General features: G+C 44.9%; 1 protein-coding gene and 1 non-coding gene across 2 annotated transcripts in view; both read left to right on the top strand.

Moving 5' to 3' along the window:
* Positions 1-5,271: 5,271 nt before the first annotated feature.
* On the top strand, positions 5,272-5,403 carry LOC128597993 (small nucleolar RNA SNORA19). Its single transcript, XR_008383521.1, has one exon. It is a non-coding gene; the product is annotated as a small nucleolar RNA SNORA19 (small nucleolar RNA).
* Positions 5,404-11,310: 5,907 nt separating this feature from the next.
* The window catches only part of QSOX1 (quiescin sulfhydryl oxidase 1), a 46,693-nt gene continuing 38,940 nt past the window's right edge, over positions 11,311-19,063 (top strand). Inside the window, exon 1 of the mRNA XM_053607969.1 lies at positions 11,311-13,055. Within this exon, the coding sequence (XP_053463944.1) occupies positions 12,788-13,055 (268 nt within the window). The 5' untranslated portion in view covers positions 11,311-12,787. The remainder of the gene's footprint in view (positions 13,056-19,063) is intronic.

The raw sequence follows: 19,063 nt of genomic DNA, 5'->3' as shown, positions 1-19,063 counted from the left end.
TGTTTGCTATGTTGCTGGATTCTGTCTGTTAGGATCTTCTGGAATATTTTTGCATCTATATTCATTAGTGATATTGGTCTATAATTTTCTTTTCTTGTTGGGTCTTTTCCTGGTTTGGGGATCAGGGTGATGTTTGCTTCATAGAACTTGTTGGGTAGTCTTCCTTCTTTTTCTACATTTTGGAACAGGTTGAGTAATATAGGTACTAGTTCCTCTTTAAAGGTTTGGTAGAATTCTGACATGAAGCCATCTGGTCCCGGGCTTTTCTTTTTAGAGAGGTTTTGTATAGCTGATGCTATTTCAGGACTTGATATGGGCCTGTTCAACATTTCCACTTGATTCTGGCTAAGTCTTGGAAGGTGATGTGCTTCCAAGTATTGGTCAATTTCCTTCAGATTTTCATATTTCTGAGAATAAAGTGTCTTGTAATAGTTATTCAGGATTTTTTGAATTTCTGAGGTGTCTGTTGTTATTTTGTATTTGTCATTTCTGATTGATGAGATTAGAGATTTTACTCTTTTTTTCCTGGTTAGGTTAGCCAAAGGTTTATCCATTTTATTGACCTTTTCAAAAAACCAACTTTTTTATTTATTGATCTGTTGTATAATTCTTTTGTTTTCATTTCATTCTGCTCCAATTTTGGTTATTTCTTTTCTTATACTAGGTTTGGGGTTGGAATGTTCTTACTTTTCCAGATGTTTGAGATGTTGCATTAAGTTGTTAACTTCCTCTCTTTCCATTCTCTTGAGGAAGGCTTGCAGTGCTATAAATTTCCCTCTTAGGACTGCCTTTGCGTTATCCCAGAGGTTCTGATAATTCATGTCTTCATTGTCATTTTGTTCCAAAAATTCGGCAAGTTCCTTCTTAATCTCATCTCTGACCCAGCTATCATTCAGCATAAAGTTATTTAACTTCCATGTTTTTGTATGAGTATGCAGATTCCTATTGTTACTGAGCTCAACTTTTATTTCATGGTAGTCCGAGAAGATGCAAAGAATAATGTCTATTCCTTTAAATTTACTAAGGTTAGACTTGTGACCCAAGGTGTGATTGATTTTGGAGTATGTTCCATGGGCTGATGAGAAGTATGTGTATTCAGTTTTTTGGGATGAAATGTTCTGTAGATGTCTGCTAAATCCAAATGTTGGATGGTTAGGTTTAAATCTAAAATTTCTTTGCTCAGCTTCTTATTGGAGGATCTATTCAACACTGCCAAAGGAGTGTTGAAATCTCTGACTATTATGGAGCTGGAGGAAATCAAGTTGCTCATGTCTGTTAGAGTTTCTCTTATAAATTGAGGTGCATTCTGGTAGGGTGCATAGATATTTATAATTGAAGTCTCATCATATTGAGTATTACCCTTAACAAATATGAAGTGACCATTCTTACCCTTCCTTACTTTCGTTGGTTTAAAGCCTATTGTATCTGCAAATAGAATTGCAACACCTGCTTTTTTCTGATAACCATTTGCCTGAAATATGGATGACCATCCTTTCACCCCCGAGTCTATATTTGTCTTTTAAGGTGAGATGTGACTCTTGTATGCAGCAAATATCTGGCCTGAGTTTTTGTATCCAGTCAGCTAACCTGTGCCTCTTTAGAGGACAGTTTAAGCTGTTCACATTAATGGAGCATATTGATAAGTCTGGTAAAAGTTTGGGTATCGAGTTTTTCGAGAGTCCAGTGGACATTTTTAATCCTTTCACCACTGTGGAAGTTGGAGTTTGATCAAAAGTTTCTGAGTGAGTTTACTGTTGTGGTAGAGGATTGGGCTGGTCATTATGGAGCATAGGTCTGAGAATATCCTGAAGCGCTGGTTTGGTTATGGCAAATTTCTTCAACATATGAATGTCATTAAAGTATTTAATTTCTCCATCATAAAGGAAACTCAGTTTAGCTGGATACAGGATCTGAGGTTGAACATTATTTTGGTTTAGGAGATTAAAAGTTGATGACCACCCTCTTCTGGCTTGAAAAGTTTCAGCAGAGAGATCTGCAGTCATTCTAATATTCTTCCCTTTGTAGGTAATGGATTTCTTACGTCTGGCTGCTTTCAGAATTTTCTCCTTCATATTAACTTTAGTGAAGTTAATTATGATATGCCTGGGGGTTGTCTTATTCAGATTGAGTCATGCTGGGGTTCTGAAACTGTCTGCTATCTGAATTTTAGAGTCTCTTGGCATGTCTGGAAAATTCTCTTTCATAATTTCATGGAGAAGAGCCTCTGTGCCTTGCGAGGCCACTTCATCACTTTCAGGGATTCCAATGAGGCGGATATTACCCTTCTTTGAATGATCCCAGAGCTCTCTGAGCGAATGATCCGTTTTTTGCTCTCCATTTCTCTTCCTCTTTGAGAGTTTGGGAGTGTTCAAAGGCTTTGTCTTCAATGTCAGAAATCCTTTCTTCTGTTTGCTCCACTCTGTTACTGAGGGATTCTACTGTATTTTTCAGATAGTTGAGGGCTGCAAACTCTTGCTTCAGTGCATCAAAATCTTTGGTGGTTTTGTCTTTAAATTCGTTAAATTCTTGAGACAACTTTTGAATTTCTCCTCAAATTTCTAATTCCAAATTTTCCTCCATTTTATTTAATCTTGTTTGCAATCCAAATTCTGAATTTGATTTCTGACATCTCGGCCAGCTGTTTATAATGACAAGTTTATTTACAGAATTCTTAGATCAGTGTCTTTTCCTCCAAACTGTACACTTCTGGAGAGCAAGGACCATATCTTGTGTCCATCACCAGGGGCAGATTCGTGCTTTGTGGGGCCTGAAGATCTTAACATTGAGGCCCTGGGGTGGGGATGAGGGAAGGAGGTTCTCTTTAAGAAAATAAATATTTTTGCTGGGTGCCTGTAGCTCATTAGTTAGGGAGCCTGCCACATGCTCTGGGGCTGGTGGTGGATTCAAACCCGGCCTAGGCCTGCTAAAGAACAATAACCACCACTACAACAACAAAATAATAAAAATGACGCTCAGGCATCATGGCAGGCACCTGTAGTCCCAGCTACTTAGGAGGCTGAGGCAAGAGAATCGCTTGTGTCCAAGAGTTTGAGGTTGCTGTGAGCTATTATGCCATGGTACTCTAGCCAGGGTGACAAAGTGAGACTCTGTCTCAATTAAAAAAAAAAAAAAGAAAGAAAAGAAAAGAAATGTACAATTACAAATATAAAATTAGGTATAAATGAATACTCATTTAGAGAATAGAAATCATAAACAAATTCCTAGATCTTAAGAGGCTTAGGTCCCTTTGAGGAGCTCATTAAGTGATTAAACAGGTACTTATATGGAAATGTTTCCTGATGGTAACCAGGCTTCTCCGCCCTACCTACAACATTCTACACCTCCCAGCACTCACATGGGGTTGTGCAAGTGAGGGGCCTGAAGCTTTATCTTTGTGAACTGCTGTGTTCATCACTGTTCATCATTGTCCTCCCAGCATCATGCAAGTCATGTATGTATAGCCATTATGATAATAATTTTTAGTGTGTGTGGTTTTTTTTAACATCTCCTGAGCACACAACAGGACAAGCAAAGATGAGCAAGAAGACTGACCTGGTCTCACATGATCAGTGAGTGGTAAGCGAGATAATCTCAACTGTGGTCACTTTTAAGACAGGATTACTAATATAAGCAAGTTGCCAGAAAGGACAATAGGATAGGTAACTGTTGTTTTCAGAAAGTAAGGTAAAGTTGGCAGGAGGAGACCCTGTGTGCCAGCTAGGAAAATTTGAGCTCAGCAAGTGGCTCACAGGGCATTTTGTGTTTTTATGAAAGCACGGTAGTAGACACCTCCTTTCAACTCCTCTTCTAAACCAGAACTTGCGGTGCTCAGCTGCAGAAGGGGGGGGGGCAACCACCAAACTGTGGAGGGTGGCCCCTAGGGAGATATGAATGGCTATGTGTGGGCACAGCCAGCATGGAAAACCCATCCGTCCAACAAAAGCATCCTCTAAAGGGGCTGGGCAGGATGGTAGTGGTAGAAACCAAAGCTGAAGCAATGTGGCTGATATGGCCAACAGCACAGACCAAGCTGGTTAAATAAAAGAGGGTGGAGCCTCAAGAATCCTTCAGCCCAACACGGTGGCTCACGTCTGTAATCCTAGCACTCTGGGAGGCCGAGGCAGGTGGATAGCTTGAGCTCATGAGTTTGAGACCAGCCTGAGCAAAAGCGAGATGCCCATCTCTATTAAAAATAGAAAAAACTGAGGCAAGAGGATCGATTGAGCCCAAGAGTTAGAGATTGCTGTAAGCTATGACACCATGGCACTCTACCAGGAGCAAGAAAGTGAGACTCTGTCTCAAAAAAAAAAAAAAGATCCTTCAGAATGTCTGCTGATAGCAGAATGAGTGCTGATGTGGTCACCTGGGGGAACATGAAAACGCTCAATATTTCATCTGGGCATTAACAGAATGCCTACAAATTCTTGCAAGATATTCTTTCTTCTCTGTATACTTTTCTCCCCCTTTTTGCAGCCAAGTGGTTTAAGTCGTTTTCCTGGACACCTGAAAATCTCTGGTATATTCATGACACATTGTGACCTCAGATCCCAGCCTTTCCTATTAGTTGAGCCCTATTCTGTCCCAGGCACTGTGCTAGACACTTCCACATTGTCCTCAAAGTCCTTATGACCTTATTTCTCCCAGTGGTGGTCATTATTTGCAGCCCCTTCTGACCTCTTCCGCTAATAGCAGTGCTTCCTTTTATTTGGGAAACTGCTCCTTCCCTATACCAAACATGTAGTTCTGGTTAAGGCTGCCAATTACAGTGTTCACTCTGCTACCTGTAGGAATGGCCACGCTGCCTGAGGTGAGCCAATTGTGATACGAGGGTACTATGAGGATGTAGAAATGTTGAGGGTTTTTTGTTTTGAGGCAGTCTCACTCTGTCACCCAGGCTAGAGTGTGGTGGCATCATCATGGCTCACTGAAACCTCAAACTCTTGGGCTCAAGCAACCCCAGTAGTTGGAACTATAGGCAAGTGCCACCACACCCAGCTAATTTTTTTTCTATTTTTGGTGGAGTCGGGTCTCCCTCTTTCTTAGGCTAGTCTTGAACTCCTGACCTCAAGCAATCCACCCACCTTGGCCTCCCCGAGTGATTACAAGTGTGAGCCAACCCACCCAGCCATAGAAATGTTTTATATTGATTGTACTATTTCTTATACAAGTATGTACATTTCTTAAAATACATTAAAATATACACTTAAAATGGGTAAGTTTTATTGTACATATATTTTACATAAATAAAGTTGATTTTTAAAAAGTAATCATGAGTATGAAAATGTTTTAAAAAATAAAACAGTCATGTGAGCAGTGTTATTTCTTATGTGCTATACAAAGAGTTGAAGGTTAATTAGCAGTATAACTATAAACAGCAATGCTGACAGTCTCCTTCAGACAAGAAATTTTATAGAAAGTGGTTAAATGTATTAGGTAAATAACAGTTCTTTATCTACAAAAGATGTGACCCTTTAGGTTTTCTGTTTTGGGAAACTAGGATTTTAAAAGGTAAGTTTGAGGGATAGTATAATTCATGTATGATGGTTCAGAGCAGACTTTGGAGTTGATAGCCTGGAATTCTAATTCCAGCTTCAACAATGCTCTGATTCTCTGAGCTTCTGTTTTTTTTCTTGGAATAAAATGGGCATGAATTTTGCTTGCCATGACTATCATGACATTGCATATAAAAGGGGCTAAGTAGTGGTTGTTATTAACCCTGTGTTTAAGATAAATAAATAAATAAATAAATAAATAAACAAACCAGTCATAAAATTAAAAATGTCTTTTTTTTTGGAGACAGAGTCTTAGCTTTGTCATCCCAGTAGAGGGCCCTGGCATCACAGCTCACAGCAACCTCTAACTCTTAGGCTCAAGTGATTCTCTTGCCTCAGCCTCCCTGATACCTGGGATTACAGGCGCCTACCACAACTCCCGGCTATTTTCAGAGACAGGGTCTCGCTCTAGCTCAGGCTGGTCTCAAACTCGTGAGCACAGGCAATCTGCCCACCTCTGCCTCCCAGAGTGCTGGGATTACAGGTGTGAGCCACTGCGCCCAGCCCTAAAATTAAAAATTTCTTTCTCCACCACAACCTCCCCTCCCCTAGCTGTTGTGAGGTAACGCTGGTAAATTTAAGGTTCTAAAAAGTCTCCGCATTCCACACATTCACATTCACCCTTTCCTTTGTAAATGAAACATGTAATTTTTTTTTTTTTGCAGTTTTTGGCCGGGGCTGGGCTTTAACCCGCCACCTCCAGCATATGGGGCCGGCACTTCACTCCTTTGAGCCACAGGCGCCACCCAACATTTAATATTTTAAAACCGCTTTCACTTTGGGACTGGTCAGCTCTATCAGGGTTTAGCCTAGACTAGCCTGAAAATTGGTACCAGGAACCAACAGTGGAACCTCAACTGAATATAGGACATTCCCTGAAGTGTTCACAGATGAGAACCACACCTTAAAATTACTGCTGTGCCCATTTTACAGATGAGGAAACTGACATTCAGAGGGAGGAAGGCAGTTGCAGAGGACTGAAACCCAAGTATTCTTACTCCAAAGACTAAGAGACTAAGTATTCTTCTACCCCTCCCCGCCGGGTCTCCCCCAAGAGCTAACCTGGTGACGTTGGGGATGAAGGAGCGCATCCCCACCCTAGCGTAAGTCGGCTGCCTTGTCCATCTTGTCCCTGCCCCTCCTCCTGCTCCCCCTCTACATGCACATGTGCACATAGGGCGCAGCTTCCACCATGTGCTGACGCTATTAGGATCACTTTCCCTTCAGACAAATTCTGAGAATGCTCTTATTATTAAAAAGTTTATAAATTCTGCCTTTTCACAGAAAGTGTTATCCAGTGCTTTTTTTCGTATTTGAGTGTATTTATATTTTATGTAAGAACCACAGCCACCCTTAAGTCATGGCAAGAAATATTCTAAATGGGAACACTACTCCAGAAACCCAGAGTTTCCCCCCACGTATCTTCTCACAATATGACGCAGTTGGAAAGGTCCCCAGAAGTCTTCTGTGGGGAAGACTGAGCACCCTGTGCCCCAGAAACTCAGCAATGTGGCTTTCTTGTTTTGGCTTTGGGCCTTCTTTGATGTTTTGCGGATTCTCAAAAGGCCTCGCCCCTGAAGTTGGCTGGAAGAGTCCAGACAGCAAGGCCTTGTGTTTATAGTCTTGTATCTTCATTCCATTCTAAATAATTAACTCTTCTTTGCGTCTGGGGGGTGGGGGGTTGTCGGCAGGCACTTATTCCCTTTGAATTGCCATCAGGTGATCTGGGGCCCAGGAAACTCTACCTGCCCTGAATATCTTTCACTTATGTCCTGTTCTCAATACTCCAGCAGTTATGTTGGAAAGCCTGACAAAAACAGACTTTCCCATTACCTTGCCTTGTGGGTGGCCTTGAAATAGTCTCTCTGCTTTTCCAGGGTTCAGTTTCCTCTACAGATAAAGAATAAGACAATCAGACTAAGTGTGGACAGGAAAGGATGAAGAGCTGGGCAGGAATCTGTTTGCTACACCCCCTTTTCTCAGTTACGCCCTCCAGTGGTTAGATTTCTTGCCCTCCCACTCCCACGCAGGAGACTCACTGAAGGATGTTCAGGGATTTTTGTGTTTTCCACCCTTGTTTCTAAGGCCTTGAAGGGTCCAAGTTTAGGGACCCTGTACTAGGTACAGTATTCATTCTATACCCTCCTCTAACCTGCCTTTTGTCTTGGAAGCCAACTTCCACTCAATCAGGACACCCTCACCCTCTGGCTATGTTTGGGATTGGCCAAAGGCAGGCACTGACAAGAGATCAGAGGACCAGAGGAGGAAGAGGGGAAATTATTTTTTCCCAGGACCTCCTTGCCCTACTACCTGCCTCCCTGTGTTTCTGATAGCGGTGGCATTTTGCAGCTACAACTCCAGCTTGGTGCCCCCACTCCCTCGACTCCAGCTCTCACTGGTTTTCATCATAGAGTTCTCTCCTCTTCTCTCTTCTAGTCTAGAGTGCTACAGGACTTTTTGCTGTTGACAGCCCCTTAGTTAGTTCCCTTTACCCTGCACACACCTCTGTAAACAGTCTTTCCCCTGAATAAACCCTTTCAGTAGGTCATTTGAACATGCCTTCTCTTTCCTGCCATTATCTCACTAAAGACTCTTACTATTTCTCTCCCAGCTTTCACAACTGGGACTCTTAACAGCTCCCAGCTATAGAAAGGTTCATCTAGAACAGGCGTCCTCAAACTTTTTAAACAGGGGGTCAATTCACTGTCCCTTAGACCGTTGGAGGGCTGGACTATAGTTAAAAAAAAACAAAAAACTATGCACACTGCACATATCTTATTTTGAAGTAAATAAAACGGGAACAAATACAATCACACCGCCTCATGTGGCCTGCGGGCTGCAGTTTGACCCCTGGGGTGAGTTTTGAAGGGACAAAGGGTCCCTTCTCTGTTGCTGGCCACTTGCCTCCAGGTGCACACACACTCTCAGATCCAAATGAGTAAGGGGAAACTTAGTAAATGTGGAATATAAATGTCTTAACACAATAACTAAGAAAATGCCAGGAAGGCTATGTTAACCAGTGTGATGAAAATATGTCAAATGGTCTATAAAACCAGTATATGGTGCCCCATGATCACATTAATGTACATAGCTATGATTTAATAATAAAATAAATGAAATAAAAAGGCTTCTAATGCTTTGCTACAAAGTGACGTATTTTACCAAATGCTCTTCTGTTGCTCACAGTAATTATGCGTATGCTTGTATAAGCTGCATTCACCTCACCATCTCTCTCATTTTAGGGTGGCAGACTTCCAAATTCCCTCTTTTTATTAAGAACACAGGAATGATTCACAAGTGGGAAAGTCAACAGGGCCTCTTCTACCTCAGTCTCCTCATCTGTAAAAATGGTTTAATATCAACCACAAAGAGTGTGGGGTTTAAGTGCTTACGACAGCACGTGCAAAGCGCTAAAACTATGATCCTTCTCATTGGATTCATCTGGGCCTACTTTCCTACAAAATGTATGTAGAAAGGAGAAGAAAAGGGAACTTAGTAAGGATGTCTAAGTGCTCCCACACCCTCAGGGCTTGCCTCAGCCCCCCTTCCCCTCTTGACACCCATTTCTGAGTAGATTGTCTTTTCTGCCACCTTTTCATCCAAGGAAGTCCCAGGAAGGGCAGGCAGGGCAACTTGTGATTCTTGCGTTTTCTGCTCTTAATTCTAGATCAGTGATTTTCGAATGGAGGCCAGAGGGAGCCTGTGGAGTTCCCAAGGAAGCTCCATGGACCACAGAAGGTGGGTTTTGCTCTAGGTCACATCTTTCAGTCCTCCCTTATCTGTTTAAGCTTCCTTGCAAGATTCTGTTTGAACAAAGGCTTCCAAGGCTTTAAAGAGTTGAAAATCCCCTTTGTGATGAGGTGTAGAAATCCCAGACTGTACAACTGTTAGTCTTAAACTTCTATAGCCCCACTGAGCCAAGAAACTTTCTGTACTCTATTTAAATAGAATGTATTCTTTTCCATTGCCAATGCTGTGAAACAGATATGTGAACAAGCAAGTCTTTGTGTACTTATCTGAGGTGTTTCTCCCAGGCACTCAGCATGTTTGACAGACACTGTCTCCTTAATTTCTAGGCCTTGGGAAAGATAACTACAACTCCGTTTAACAATGGAGATGTTTGAAGTTACCACACTTTACTGGTACTTGATCCAGCTGCTGGAGTAATTCCAAACCCTGGAATCCGAGGTTCCTAGGGGACCATCCATCCTGATGACCCTGAGCATATGCCAATATGCTCACTTCATATTTGCCCCACATCTAATGGTCTATCTCGTGGGTGTGTCTATGTCTATAGATCTCCTAAATCTGACTTCTCAGTCTCCGCACTGTTCTCACACTTGCCCGAGTCACCACTTCTTGCTTGGATCCTTAAGGTCATGGCCTCCTAGTATTCTCCCTGCATAAGATCCTTACTTTGGATCACTCTTCACTTCAGCCAGAGAGATCTTATGTAAATATAAAGCAGATCCACTGATGGCTCTGCACAAAACTCTCTAATAATTTCTCATCATACGCAAAATATAATACAACTTAAATCCTTACCACAGACAAAAAGGTTCTACACGTTCCAGGGCCTGAGATGCTAAGAGTGAGGAGAATGAGACAGCAGAAGCTATACAGCGACTGAGTCACAGGGAGCAGTACTTGGGCAGGGGATGAAGGTGGGGGGAAGAGTGGTGGGGGACACTAATATGCCAAGTGGTCAACACGTAATTTCTTTCTGCTGTGTAAGACTTTGGGCAGAGAAAATATGAACGCACGAAGGGAACAAAAACTCCAAACGCTGGACCTCTTCCTGGAATGCTCTTATCCTAGGTTGCCACAAGGTTCTCTCCCACATTTCGTTTGGGTCTTTGGCTCAAATGTTAACTGGTTACAACTGCCTTTGGAATGGAGCAAGAGGGGTCTCAACCCTGGGCCCTGAGTGTTTGGGCCCTCTTCCAGCCATGCACCTTTCCACAAAACAGTAAGTTCATGGGCCAAGGGAATGAACCCACCAAAAACTCTAAGAACACACTTATCTAAGAAACCCTGCCTCCACTGCCCCAATAGCAGCAGGCCCCAAAAGCATTGGCTTTTGCCTGAGGTCTATCCTCTTGAGAAGCCAAGGAGTTGTCAAGGAGAGGCTATTTGAAGACACAGATGAAGCTTAGGTGTACAGACAAGGTTGTTACAGGCATGGGCACAAGCCACTTGAAGTCTGGGACAGAGGTGGGAGGCAAAGAGAAGGCAGGCTGGGGGCCAGTTAACCTCCCCCCAAACCACCATATTCTAGTGCAGCGGTTCCCAACCTATGGGTTGCAACCCCTCACCCCATTTTTTTAGAGACAGAGTCTCACTTATTAACTGTCGGTAGAGTGCCGCGGCGTCACAGCTCACAGCAACCTCCAAATCCTTGGGCCTAGGCGATTCTCTTGCCTCAGCCTCTGGAGTAGCTGGGACTACAGTCGCCTGCCACAACACCTGGCTATTTTTTTGTTGCAGTTTGGCCGGGGCTGGGTTCAAACCCACCACCCCTGGTATATGGGGCCAGTGCCCCACCCACCAAGCCACAGGCACCGCCCAAGGGTTGCAACCCCTTTTTAACAATGAAAATACATTGCAGCATTAGGAAGGTTGAGAACCACTGTTCTAGTGCATATCTCAGAAGAGTCCAGAATTCTAAACTTAAATTTGGCCTTCCAGATTATTATGAAGGCATATATATTAAGACAAAAAGATAATTTTGCATAACAGTTTATTTGGTTTATAGTTTTAAAATATGTAAACATAATATGTGGTCCTCTATATGTACTACATGTATTGACTCAGTCCCTGTAAATATGGCCTGTCCCTGATCACCTCTTCTGTCACTCTGTTCTTAACCTAGTCTGCATTTCTTCATAAATGTGTCACCATCCGATCTACAGTTACTTACGTATCTTTTCTCTGTCCCACTATAACTTAAGTTTCCCTAGACATCTATATTTTACTTACTTTTTCTTAGTACCTAAACAGTGCCTGGCACAAGACTCAGTAAAAAAAAAAAAAAAATCCACGAGCAGTAAATCTAATCTCTGAGGGCTTACAAGTGAGGTGGGTTAACATAGCAAACGCAAAGGAAAAAGACCACTTGTGACAATCCTCTGAGGAGCATCTTCGTCCCTTAAAATAACTCATTCAAAACAGTGGAGCTAGTAAAGGTGACCAGGGACAATCCACTAACACCTTCGTACCCATGAACACAAGATGAGTTGATCAAGTTACTTGCGAGAGGAATATCTGGGTGAGTATGAAGAGCGTGGGGTATCTGGGCTAAGGGTGGCAGACGTCGCGGGCTGAGCAACCCGGGATTCCACCGTAATGACCGCGCCAATCCAGGCCAGCCCACAATGGGGAGGGGCTTCTTATTCAGCACTTCTAGTCCTCGGCACTCCTTCCCTTCTCGACATCTACTTCCTAGTAGATTTCTGCTACCTTTTTATTCCAGGAAGGGCAAGTTGTGATTCTTATGTTTTCTCATAATTCTAAACCAGTGGTTTTCAGATGGTTCTTAGCCATTACTATAAAGCCCTCAAACAATGTTTCCTTTACATGGTCACAGGTTTTCACAGGGATGGGTGCAGCTGATCCCTGTGGGGTCACGGCGGTCACAGACTCAGAGACCATTCTCTACCACGCGTCCCTCTTCTCTCCCACCTTTCTTCTAACTCACAACGTCTTATCGCTTGGGGGGATCACCAGAACTTTTCTGGAGCGGTATAAATCGGCATCTTCTATTCCAGAGGATTCCGCTTCCGTTGGGTACGGGGGCCGCGAAAGGCCAAATGACCTTGCCGAATGAGACCGCAACCCGCGTCCGGGCCCCTGCCGGTGGGCGCTCCACTCCTTTCGTTTGAGGATTGGTCCAGGGACTGGGCTCTGCGCTCCCCGCCTCCCGGGGCCTGAGGCGGGTGCCTGGCTAGCGCATCCCCGAGGCTGCAGCCAATAACAGCTAAAGGTGGGCTCGCCGCCTGGGCCAGTCGCTTCCCGCAGCTCAAGGGGCCCTGCCGGATGGTAGGCCGCCTAGGCCCCCTAGGCCTGTCGGCGGGGCGGAGCAAGAGGCGGTGCCGGATCTGGGGGCGTGTCCGGGGGTGTGTCCCGGGGCGGGGCCAGGTGGCTCCGCCTCGCCGGCGAAGGCAGAAGGTACCGCGGCGCAGCCCGGCGCCGACTCAACCGAAACTTGAGTGCAGTGGTGGCCGCATCCGCAGAGAATGAAGAGGTGCGGCCGCTCCTGTGGGCCGCCGCCGTCGCTGCTGCTGCTGCTGCTCCTGCTGCTGCTGGCGGTGCCGGGTGCTGGCGCGGCCGGGCTCTCGGCGCTCTACTCGCCTTCCGACCCGCTGACGCTGCTGCAGGGGGACACGGTGCGCGACGTCGTGCTGGACTCCCGCAGCGCCTGGGCGGTGGAGTTCTTCGCCTCTTGGTGTGGACACTGCATCGCCTTCGCTCCGACGTGGAGGGCGCTGGCCAGAGACATCAAAGGTGAGAAGCTGCGGGCGGCCTGCCTCCCCCTGGGCTTGGCCGCTTCTCGTGCTTCCGGGCCGACTCCCTCCACCTGCCACACTGAAGGCCACTCCCTCCGGGAGCGCGCCCCCGCTTTCCTGTCACCCCCGCCCACCTCTTCCTCGCTGCCCATCCCACGCCCCCCACTTTCACGTTTCTTCCTTGTCTTTTCTCTTGATCCGCATCCCGGGCTTCTCCTTCCTCTCCGCCGCCTGGGTCCCCAGACATGCTCTGTTTACTCTCTCCGTCCCCTAACAGGTACTGTCCCCACTCCTGCGAGGGCGTCTCCTTTGTTGCTCCTCACGTTCCACTAACACCTTACGGCTTCCTCTAGTCCTGCCTTGTGACAGTCCCCTTCCTCTCGCCTGGGTAGCTGCTGTGGACATGCTGGGGAGAAAAGGGAACTGCATTCCTTTTGCTGCCCCCACCACCTTCCTCCGTCCCTTTGGCTAGTTGACCCAGGTCGTACAGAGACATCTTTTATCATCTTCATCTTTGATGTAGGTAGGGTAACTTGTCTCACTCCCTTATGTTTAACCCCATTAACCCAGAACCCTTTGTTATTTGTCTGGCCCTTGTTCCACATCCCCATATGAACACTAAGACCATATTTCCTTGATTCCAAGATTTCATCCCATGTGAGCTACACCATTCATTTATGACAGCCATGGGGAAGAGGGATAAGGAAACCAATAAATGTATAGAGATTGGAAGGTGTATGTTGTTGGAGAAATGCTAAATTTTGAAAAACTTAATACTTAAAGCCAAGGACGTGTAATAATAGCAATTAATATTTACTGAGTGCTTTTTGTCAGACATCCAGTACTTAACGTTATCTCACAGTTGCCTTTCTGCAACGTAGAGATTGCAGATGTGTTGTTACCCATCTGTCTAACATAGGTAGCTGGTACATGGAGGCCAGGAGTGGGGTGGCGATGATTTCCCTCTGATTTGCTGCCTCAGAATGGTGTTACTTCCTGATCATGGTGCCAGGCACTAGCAAGAGCTCCTGCCCTAAAATGGTTATTGAATGAGAACTATAGGCATCTTGGGAAATAGGCCTTTTTCTAGAGAAAAGAAAACTGGAACTGTTGTTTACCTCTGTGCTGTTGGTATTTCTTGGTAAACTCACCTATTTGTGGTAGAATAGTACATCTATAGATATCTATTTTTAAACTCAGCCTCTTTTTCCTGAGCAACTTCCAGAGGGTCCTGGAGTGGTTAGATGGAAGATATGTACGTCTTTTAGCCATATAGTCCTGGAAAATTATTTTATTTTATTTTATTTATTATTTTTTTTTTTTTGCAGTTTTTGGCTGGGGCTGGGTTTGAACCCGCCACCTCTGGCATATGGGTCTAGCGCCCTACTCCTTTGAGCCACAGGCACCGCCCTGGAAAATTATTTTAGAACAAAACTTATGAACTCCAATTACACTTGCCCATATGCCCCTCTGAGCAGCCTTTGGCACCCATTTCAGTGACACCAACACAACTGGTCAAGGCAGGAGGGAGGAAGAACATGGATCATGGAACTGGAACACCTAAGGGGAGGTAATCTTGGGGACCTTGTGAGTCTGAACATCATTAAAATTCTCCATCAATTTCCACTTTTTGGTTATAATAGGTCTTTAATGGCTGCAATGGACTCAGTTTTGAAGGACTCATTCTGGAAGATTCTTCTTATTTGAGAGTGCTGGAGGGAAAGATTAATTTCCAGCTGACTCGTATGGTTGCCCTCTTGCAACCCAGAGTTTTCCTATGAATGTATATCTAGATACTGATCCAGCATCCCCCTGGATGAGGATTGCCACTTCCAAAAAGGATTCCCAAGTGCATGGAGTCTTTCCCTAGAAAAGGAAAACAAATTAAGATATAACCTCTGAAAAGAAAATGGAAGAATCAAAGTCTATGGAGGTGATGTAAATGAGAGGTAGGAGAGTTAGGTAGAAACAAGAGATCTATTGTTATTCATTGGTGTGAGTTGGTTTCCTAACCCTGATCTTTTAGGTTGAGGGCACTAGCAGAAATTGGTGTCAGTCTGCAATGCTGAAAGATGTCCTCCACTCCAACTCAAAGGAGTGTTTCCCAGTGAGGCCCTGCTGAGAAGCTATAGTTGGTCTCACCTCATCTCTGTGCTTCGAGGTCCCTGGAGAAAGTTTGGTTGTGGGCCACTGGGCTGTGCAAGTATGGTACATGCCCAATGCTGATGGTCTAGGTATCTTGGGGCATTTGCAGAGAGAGAGTGAGGAAGGTGGTGGGGAGAGAGAAGGACCTCACAAGTATGCTCAGTGGGCTCCAGGTATTTCCTCTGACTGGCTAGGGCTCATTTCTTCAATGGCTTGAGCAGTAGGTGCTCTGGGGCAGTTGCTGCTCTGGATCAGAGCTCTTATTTCTGAGACCTAGCTTGCCTTTTTCTATTCCAGAGCAGCTCCTATTGTCTCACCATGTGTTTGGGAAATTTGGTGGTGTCCAGTTTTGACCTCCATTGCTATTCACTGGCTAATCAATCAGCAAATATTTGTTGAGTGACAAAGCATTGTTTGCATTGTATCTGGGGGAAAGAGCTACACACAAGAAGGAAAACTGCCAACAAGAAACAGTTGTGTCTGAAAAGGAGCAAAGGAGGGGTTCAACCATTTCTTATTGTAGGAATTCAGGGAAGGGAAAAGTCACAGAAGGCTAATCTGCTCATTAAAGGCCTTCATTCAATTATTATTTATTACACACTTTCCTTATGCCAGCATTTTACTAAGAGCCTTCATAGGCTATTATTATGTATAATTTTTACATGAGAAAACATCAGAGCTATGCATTTTGTCTTTTTTCTTTTCTTTTCGAGACAGAGTCTCAATCTGTCGCTCTGGGTAGAGTGCCGTGGCCTCAGAACTCACAGCAACCTCCAACACGGGCTCAAGTGATCCTCTTGCCTCGGTTTTTCTATTTTTTTAGTAGAGATGGGATCTCACTTTTGCTCAGGCTGGGCTTGAACTCATGAGCTCAAGCGATCCACTGGCCTTGACCTCCCAGAGTGCTAGGATTACAGGCGTGAGCACCACCCCTGGCCTTTCTTTCTTTCTTTTTTTTTTAAACAGATAAGTAATCCTGCTGACCAGCTGAGGCCAGCCAAGGTTACAGAGATGCTGGAGGAGGTTTTTATTTATTTATATTTTTAGAGACAGGGTTTTTTTCTGTCCCCCAGGTTGGAGTGCTATGGTGTGCTCTGCAACCTTGAAATCCAAGACTCAAGTGGTAAAGGAGATTATTGACCCCAGCTCTTTCTAACTCTTGAGAGCCTGGACAGGTAGAGAGAGGGGCAGAGGAGGAAGGGTACTCCGGGTGGTACAGCGTGTGCAGAGCCAGGGAGATGAGGTTTGTCAGGCGTGTGTATTTAGGTGACAGTGAGCAGGGTCGATTTTCCCTCTCTTTCTCTTCAAGGACATAGGCAGTATCTCCTGCCTGTGCCCCTGTGATACCTCACACAGGACCTGGTACAGAGCAGGAGCACCCTGAACACTTGTGGCAGCCAGGGGCCTGAGCGTCACAGAATTGCATATAAGAAGGTGAGCAATAGAATCTTCTATGGGTGCTGTGGCTCCTCTTGACTCAGACTAGGGGTGTCAGTCAGTTGTGAGGGTTGGGGAAGGCATTTTGTCCATCCAGTGACCTCACTGCCCAGCGGCTGTCAACAGGTAGGAAGGAAGGGAGTAGTGGTAGCTGCCGAGACTCACTAGCTGGGCATGATATGAGCTGAGCCTACATTAGGAGGACTCCTAGAGATGTAGGTGGGGGGTCTGCCATTTTTCTTGTCAAGGGTTATTTGCTGTTCGGCACCTGAAGGGTTATTAGAGCCAAAAAGGACATTAGAGATAACACGTCCTGGGCCTTGTTTGACCCACTAGAAATTGGAGGCCCAGAGAGGAGACATGTGGCGCTCGTGGTGTGTCAGTTACAACTGTCAGCCCAGCGAGTCTTCTGACTCCGGATGCAGTGCCCTTCTTGCCCTTGTGAGGGGAGGGGATGCTGACTGTGACTCCAGAGGAGCCTCTAGTGGGGCTCAATCATACGTACCCTCACCACAAGGTCCCTTTTCCATCCCTCCTGGCTTCTTTTGCCTCCTCACCTTCCCCTTCTCCTTTGCCCATTTATTCTGCTGTTGGCAGAGAAATTACTCTGCCCAGGGCAATAACTGCACTAGGAAAAATTTTTTCTCCCCCAGTGGTGGAGCTAGGCTGATACCTGCTGATCATTTTGTTATTATGCCTTCAGGGTGATGGCATGCAAAAAAAGCTCATCTGCGCAGACTCTGTTCTCCTAGTCAGCAGAGCATTTTACTTAGATGCAGCTTGGCTTTTCCAGCTGAGCACTCAGAGAAGGGCCCTCTCCCTCCCTCATTCTGTTACTTGTCAAAAGACAAAATTACAGTGAATTTAAACATCTTAACTGGCTTTTATTTGTGATTCTAGAATAACAAATAGAATGAGTATTGTAATGAGCAGAGCAGAGGAAGTTGGCATTAAAGACAGAAAAGGCTGAAGAAAGCAGAAACAGAACAAAAAGCAGATTGGTTGTTTCCATCTCTTATAAAGGTTAAAGCAGAGGGGGTTTCCTCCTCATGTTGGCTAAAACTGGCATGTGTGGGGATTCGGTTACTATCTCTCTCTGTCTCCTGATTTCTTGGAAAGTCAAATGAACAACTTAGTTTTGCCTTGGTGGTGTGGAGTTTCAGCAAGAGTAACTGTTTTGGTTTGGTCTCCTAGTGCAGGAGCTTAGTCCAACCCAGTGGCCTCCTGCAAATTTTATTTAACACTTCTCCCCTTTTGGCCAGGCACTCACCTAGGTGAGAGCGTGACTGGAACTTAGGATATCAGTGTTACTCTCGGTCATCACCATTTTGGGTTTTCAGTCTCCATACATCATCTGTAGGTTAAGGTGTTCTTATTGTGCATTTCTTGGAGTTTTCATCATTGTAGCTGGAGAGAGACCATTTAGTATGACTTTTTTTTTTTTGGTTTTTGGCCGGGGCTAGGTTTGAACCTGCCACCTCCGGCATATGGGACCGGCGCCCTGCCCACTGAGCCACAGGTGCCGCCCTAGTATGACTTTTTTGAGAGGATATAGTATACCAGGGAGGCTACCATTATGGCTCTCAGGAAGGTATTTACCGAGAATTTAGAGTATGCTTCCTTGCCAGGGTTCATTGGGAAATGAACCCAATCAGCTAAAATTGTGTAGATCAAAGAATGAGCCAGATAAGGAATTACTCATTTTAACCAAGTAGGCTAGTTGTTAGTTTTTGCAACGATACAATCCGTACCTGGCAGTGTGTTTATCCATGTGCAACGAGCAGTGTTGGCAGCCCTGCAGACTCCTCCATTCAGCGAGTAGATAGCAATTCTATTTACTAGTATCCCTTGACTGGATTAAATGAAAGCAGGGAGTGAGAATAAGTGAGTCTAGAAGTCTGTCTGCCTCTATTAAAGAGATCACCAGTACTTTTTAAAATTAGAAATGTTGCCAAAATTACCCATTGGGTGGACTGAAGGATCCCTCCGGGCATGTAAGATCTGAGTTTAGCACAACAGATCCAACATTTCATCTAGCTACTTACTCACAGAAGCTAACTGATGTGACATTCTAGCTACAGCGTTATCCTGCCAAGCAAAAAAGTAAGCATAAGCAAGGAAAAACTGTGGTAGGGAATCTTGTTCTGGCATTTTGGGAAAACCTGCCCACAGTGTGAAGTTGTCAAATTCTCATCCTGGCTTGCAGTTTGAATGGCATTGGGCATGTTGCTGAACGCCCGTGGGGCCCAAACATCAGACATGCTGCTTGTGCCTTGAAATTTGCATTGAGTTGCCCAGCTTCGGCTTACAGGGCTTTAGGCACAGAGCTGTTCTTGTTTTCGGTTGGAAAGTAGCCAACTTTCAGTTGATGGAAAGTAGGAGAATTCAAGATCCAGTCCAGTGTGTGACAAAAACTTGAAAACA

Source organism: Nycticebus coucang, chromosome 10 (genome assembly GCF_027406575.1).
Source record: "Nycticebus coucang isolate mNycCou1 chromosome 10, mNycCou1.pri, whole genome shotgun sequence".
NCBI classification, from domain to species: Eukaryota; Metazoa; Chordata; class Mammalia; order Primates; family Lorisidae; genus Nycticebus; species Nycticebus coucang.
Note: the sequence above shows the minus strand (reverse complement) of the source record. Positions and strands in the feature narration are given on the sequence as shown.